This window comes from Diospyros lotus, chromosome 1 (assembly GCF_014633365.1).
Source record: "Diospyros lotus cultivar Yz01 chromosome 1, ASM1463336v1, whole genome shotgun sequence".
In the NCBI taxonomy this organism is placed as follows: Eukaryota; Viridiplantae; Streptophyta; class Magnoliopsida; order Ericales; family Ebenaceae; genus Diospyros; species Diospyros lotus.
Window position 1 is genome coordinate 35692740 of NC_068338.1, and position 6506 is coordinate 35699245.

At 39.4% G+C, this 6506-nt stretch overlaps 1 protein-coding gene across 1 annotated transcript; it reads left to right on the forward strand.

Moving 5' to 3' along the window:
- The first annotated feature begins 710 nt into the window (after window positions 1–710).
- On the forward strand, window positions 711–1940 carry LOC127795452 (phytochrome A-associated F-box protein). Its single transcript, XM_052327128.1, has one exon. It carries the CDS (start codon window positions 936–938, stop codon window positions 1917–1919), a length of 984 nt encoding a protein of 327 aa, XP_052183088.1. The 5' UTR covers window positions 711–935; the 3' UTR covers window positions 1920–1940.
- Window positions 1941–6506: the final 4566 nt, after the last annotated feature.

Consider the following 6506-nt stretch of genomic DNA (forward strand, 5'->3'; position numbering starts at 1 on the left):
GGCATATATTGTGCATTGCTGGCAATAATGATGAATAATGGCCTTGGTGGGTAAATATGTGGTTTGGAAGCATATGCAGAGTAGATGGCCCCTCCCCCAGAAGCGATCATTGCTTTACAGCCGAGACAAACGTCTTCGGACAGCTCGTGCTCTTGCTCGTGGCCTTGTTCTGTTGCAGCTTTTTGTCATTATTTTCTTTTGGTTAAGCAGTTCAAAAAATAAAAATAAAAGGAACAAATTTCACTCTAAAACCAGTGGGAAACATGTGAAATAAATGTTATTGTTTTCAAAATACAAGATTTATATTTTAAATGGTTGTCTACTTTTTTTAGTGAAACTTGAAAGTTAAAATGTTGGTGAAATATGGTAGGTTTTTTATGTTTTACGTTTATATTAGTAAATGTAATGCCTTTCAATTGACCTTTAAATGTTTTTTTGTCACATCCTATAAAACGTACATTTTATTTTTAATATGCTTTTTTAAGATAAAAAAAAAAGAAGAAAAAATAGGTATGTCACTTAATGCAGAAGAATAATGTTATTGGTATATTTTTATGAATATTTTAGATTATATAAAAATGTATTAATGATAAAAATGTTGTTCATGAGGCACAGAGCATGAAAATAAGAAATATTTTGATTATAATACTTTTTTATATAATTCAAGATAGACAAAAATAATGAACATCTAAACGGACAGCGTGCCAGCAAAAAATGAAAACTTAAAAAGCAATGATGGCAGGCGATGGATGTTTCAAAATCAGCCAAAAATCTACCGGCTCTTGTAAAAAGAGAAATTCATTTCAGCCGTCGGAAACTATCCGACTGTTGGGTTTGGGTTTCCATATTCATCTCACCACGCAACCGCATTGATTTTGATTTAGCCATTCACCGCTGCTCTAGAGAGATCGATCGACACCCATTTCCAGTTGACGATGAGCGATTCCGCGTTCTCAGGCCTTTCCGACGACGTCGTGCTTATCATACTCTTCAAGCTCCAAGACGATCCTCGCAACTGGGCCAGGCTTGCTTGCGTTTCCACCAAATTCTCCGCCCTAATTAGGAACGTTTGCTGCAAAGCCAGATGTTCCCAGACAATTCCCTCCGTGGTTTCCGATCTCCTTTTCGCGTCTCCCTCCGCCGCTGACTCTCCCGCCGGCGGCTGGGCCGCCCTCCACAAACTCGTCATCTGCTGCCCTGGCCTCGCCCACGCAGGAGTCTTGTTGGAGAACTCCGATTTCGGTCTCGACCGCGAGCTCGGTCCGGATCAGAGCCATCATGACACTCGGTTGTTTCAATTAGGTCAGTGCCAAGCTACGGCTTCTTCGAGCGGAATTGATGGTACTCCGGTAGCGGTTGCCTCTGGTTCCGAGTGTTCCTGGTCCTTATTCGACGATCTTTATTTTGATACGGTTCACAATGCTTCTGAATCTCAAGGTCTCGAAATGTCTGAAGATTCCAATAGGGGTCTTATAAAGACGGGCTGTGAATTTTCTGTTCCTAAGAGAAGGAAGACTCGCGGATCATTCGGGTCTCATTTGGCTTCGGGAGTTCGCAGCTTGAGCCGCGAGCAGGGGAATAAGTTGCTGGCGAGTCGATTCAGAGGCGATTGTCTATACATTTGTGATTGGCCTGGTTGTGTTCACAGCGAGGAGAAACGCAACTATATGCTTTTCAGGGGAATTTTCAAGAATTTCAAACAGTCGCGGGTTTGGAGGACGATAAATGATGGGAACCGCAATAAAATTGACCTCAATTGTGCGTTTTGCCCTTGCAACCAGACGTGGGATTTACATTCTGCGTTCTGTTTGAGGAGAGTTTTCGGATACCATGACGATGGCGAGCCAGTTGTTCGAGCTTTTGTCTGCGAGAACGGCCATGTCTCTGGGGCGTGGACAGACTGGCCCTTATACACATAGTTCGCTCTTTCACATTTATGGGTACCTTTTCCTGTCCTCATTTGTGATAAGCAGGCACTGATTATTCTATTCTTGTTAGTTTCCTTTTCTGGGTTTAAATGAATTCGTGTTTCAGAATTGGTAATTCTCTGATTATTCTATTATTGTTATTTGTTTAAAAAGTTGCTTGGCCCGTTATCATTTTGTTTAGACAGTTTTGGGTAATAATTTATAAGCTTATGCTACTGAAAGTGTAAGCGAAAATGTTAAGAGTTGACTGATCATGAATAACTGCCAATGCGTTATTTAGATGATCAATACTGTACAGGAATTGTATTTTTGTGTAACCAGTTAGTTCACTTTGTGAAGATTTGTTTTATTGTGCCTTTTGTTCCTTAGGCATCCCTTGCTTCTTGCTGTGAACAACCCCTTGATGGAGGAGTAGAAGCACTGGTGTTGAGTGGGTTTGCCATTTACCTGGGTGGTAATGGTATTCTAAGATTCAACAGGTTGAATTATTTCCGGGAACACACTAAACAGACATGAACTCACAGACCAAATGTGTAGAGGAAATAAAATTCAATTTGAAGGAAAGAATTAAGTCTCTTAAAACTTTTAGAGGATGACATTAGCTTGGTACCATATGGAGAAAGATTAATGAATTCGACATCTTGAAGATCAAATAAGTGCTTTGAGCAAAAGTAGGTTCATCCAAGAGATGTTCGTAATCACGAATAGTCACCATCACTTTTTTAAGTTTATCCAGTTGTTTTGAGAATAAGCATAAAAATCTTCTGGCAGATCCATTAACTCAGTGACTTCTAAATTAGTAAAATTAGATTTTTTTTGTTTTGATGGTGGAGATGAAGATGAAGATGAACCTACTAGCTGGATATGTTGAGTTGAACAGTTTTCTGTATTCCAGCATACAGAAAAAAGGAACAAGTCCCTTTGGCAGTGGCCTTTGAATGGATATGGAACTCTTGTATCGACTAATGAAGATTAAGTGGAAAGTGTGGCATAGCAGGTCCTATTACATATGTTGACTTCTTTGGAAACTTCAAATAATTTAAACAAACAGGACTTGTTTGTGATTACCAAAATACCCATTTGAAAAGCTTCTTAACTGTGCTGAAAGGATTTCTCAAACCAAAAAATTAGTTGGTTTGGTTTGTTAGTGCTTTAAAGTACCTTATATGAGTACCAAGTGCAAGCTCTTCATCCTACTAACCTCTCAAGAGCATTAGGCTAACTCATCTCTACAAGGTTAAGAAAGGCAAATTCATTTGGGCCAATAAAGGCGTGAAGACTGACAAGACTCTCAGAATCATGAATCTTGAGTTTCAACTGTAGAAGGGTTGACACTTGGAGACATTAAGGTTGAAACTCAATAAAATGTTAAACTCACGCCTTGGGTAGAGAAAATGATCAGATATAAGATGCTAAACTTGTTAATGGCCAATTCCCATTTCCATTTTCTTGAGGCTGACATGGAGTCTTTCCCCAACGTGTAGTCTTTCAGGGGTTAATTTCATTATCACCATCAATTGCACCATATCAGTTGATTACTTCTGTTACTTATCACCATAATTCATTTCAATGATCTGCCTGGACAAATCGCCTGAATATCAATAAAGAATGGTGTTATTTGAATTTGTTGCTGCATATTGCTGTCTATCACCTTCTAGATTTGGTTTCGAACTCTTTCAATGCTTTTGATTAGTAAAAGAATGTAAGATGGGCCATGTCAATTGCTTTATGGGTATTTAAAAGCTGTTGCATTTTCTCATTATTTTTCTTTTCTGTTTCCTTCGTCTGTTTACCTTATTATTTTTCTTTTCTGTTTCTTTTTACCTTATTGTATGCTGAGTTCTTTTCCCATACACATTTTCCATTAGCAAGTGCTCAGTGCTCCTCACACATCAATTCCTGTTTCCTTATTTTCTACAATGTGACAGACTGTGTCAGACTAGTTGTTTATATGTGCTAAGATTGGAAATTGTGAGGACCCTAGGGTTTGGCTAGGGTTAAAAGAAGGAATTTGGTAAGAATACGGGAAAGAGAAAGTAGAAAGGGAGGGAAAGACAGAACTGGACACAGAGAATTGAGGGGGAAGAGAGGAAGAAGCGAGGGAGAGAGAGGAGAATTAAGAGAGAAAACTGAATTCAATTCATTCATCAACATAACATCCATCCTCCTACAAGTAGCCTTTTATAGGCATCAACTAACAACTAATCTGAAAGCATATTCTAGAATCAGCTCCCACGTGCACTTCAGCAGAATTAATAGCATCTCCTAACAAACAATTGTAACAAATTACAGTATTGCCTCTCTAATTCCCCTTGGGTCGTGACAGAAATGAGACATCCACAGTTACAATTTTCAGATTTAGAGTTACGCTATTTAACCTTGTGATCTGGGTAAAGAGGTATTGATAAGAGAAGCTGATGAAGAAGTGATAATTGGGTTTGGGATATTTGCATGTTGAAGACCCTCTTTATGTCTGGACCTGCATCTCAAAACCAGAATAGAGTTAACAATATATTTGCCTTTTGCTTCTTTTGCAGAAAATAGGGAAATTATGAGACAGGGTAGACAATGACAACGTGCTTGAAGAAAGGCGGGTATCATCTAGCTATTTCTGAAGTCAAAACAAGAGGCATGCGCCACTTTTTCTGTCTTCAATGTATACTATATTTGCCCATTGGAAAAGAAAAAGTTTTCATATATTGAAATATTCTTGATTCCATCTTTTCATGTGCCATTATTTGGATCAAACTTCTTTTATGTTGCACGTGTGATTGTAAAGATAATGTTAGTTGGTTGCTTGTGTTTTGGATCTGTAAGAATTTATTCTCCATGATATTTGTTGAATTAGAATGATCAATGCAACTCATGGCTTCCGGAAATTGCTGTAATTGAAAAGAACACTGATAATGAAAACGAATAATGATGCTAATGCCGATCTTTTTGATCGAAATAATCGGCTCCTTTATCATGTTCACATAAAACACGTGAGAGACTGATAAATTGGTCGTAAGTTTTGGCTAATTTATCTTTATTTGTTAAGAGAATGCTTTTTATGTGGGTTGCTGTTAGCATACTTAAAATTGTTGTTTATATATCAAATGTAAGGAAAAAGACCAAATATGTATTTGAAAGACAATGCTCTTAGGCAGCGTTTAGATATAGAGATTTCAAATTATACTATTTAAAATTTGTAATTTGAAATGACATTTCTATAAGCGTTATTTTAATTTCTTCTATTTTTTTAATCAAAACCCAAGATAGATTAGAATCAAAATCTAAATGCTTTTGTATTTAGACAATGAATTTGAAGTTTGATCTTATTCAAATCTAATTTTTTTTTCCTTGTAAATTATTCAAATGCAATTTTAAGGTCAAAGGTATTTGAAAATTCTTTATAATATAATTTTTTTAACAAGTTTTATGTCTTTTTACTCATGTGTAAGTAATACTACTAGATGTGTGAATATCATCATCTTTTAACATTAAAAAAAAAAAAATGGCTAAAGGCATACCCAGCTCCCTCATCTTTTACCATTTAACCATTTTGCCCTCTTAACTTAAACAAGCACCTATTAACCCCCTTAACTTCCAATTTTGAATCTTACACACACCTGAGTCAACGCGTGTATTACACACGCGATTGAGCCGCGTGCAGCACTTCACCTCTTTCTTCCTTGTTGTATTCGGCGACCTCCTCTCGCTCATTGCCTCTTTCTCGCTCTCGCTGTCGGTGGTCGCCAGCAGCGTCCGAGGCGTCGATCGAGGTTGGGGGGCCTTTGATAGCAGCGACCAAGCGTGGGCGGGCAGAGGGCGATGGCGTCGATTGGGGTCGGAGGGCGGCGTGAGAGGTGGGTCGCGGGCAGATCGGGGCGTTGATTGGGGTCGGGGGGCGGCGATAGCGTCTTTCTCTTCCGCGATCGTCTTCTTCCTCTCTCTCACTCTCGCTCTCTCTCTGTCAGTCTCTCTCGCTCTCGCATCTCTCGCTCTCGCTATTTCTCTGTATGTATCTCTCGTTTTCTCTCTCTTGTATCTCTCGCTCTCTCTATCTGTATCTCTCGCTCTCCCTCTGTATCACTCGCCTTTCTCGTGCGGGTGGCCGGCTATGGCGTCAGGGGGCGGTGCAGGCGTCGATTTGGGGCAGGTGGCCGGCTATGGGGGCGGTCCTCTTCTTCCTCTCTCTGCCCCTCTCTCGCTCTTTCTCTGTCAGTCCCGCTCGCTCTTTCTCTCTCTGTCGTTTCAGGTGGCTATCCGCCACCGCTCGTCGGCCTCTTCCTCTCTAGTAGATGGAGACACGTGGCATGCTCCCATTGGCTTGATTAATGTGGGGCCCATCGCGTGTAACTCACGCTCAAATACTTGCTGCAATAAGGTATGTATTTGTTACAAAATTAGTAGTTGAGGTACTTAATATCTTTAAAATTGGAAGTTGAGGGGGCTAATAGATCCTTATTTAAGTTAAGAGGACAAAATTGTTAAATGGTGAAAGGTGAGGGGGACTTATTATGCCTTTAATAGCAATGGATATCCTACTTTGGTGAGTAGGCCCAAAATCTATGTTGTATAAAAAAATACTCATAG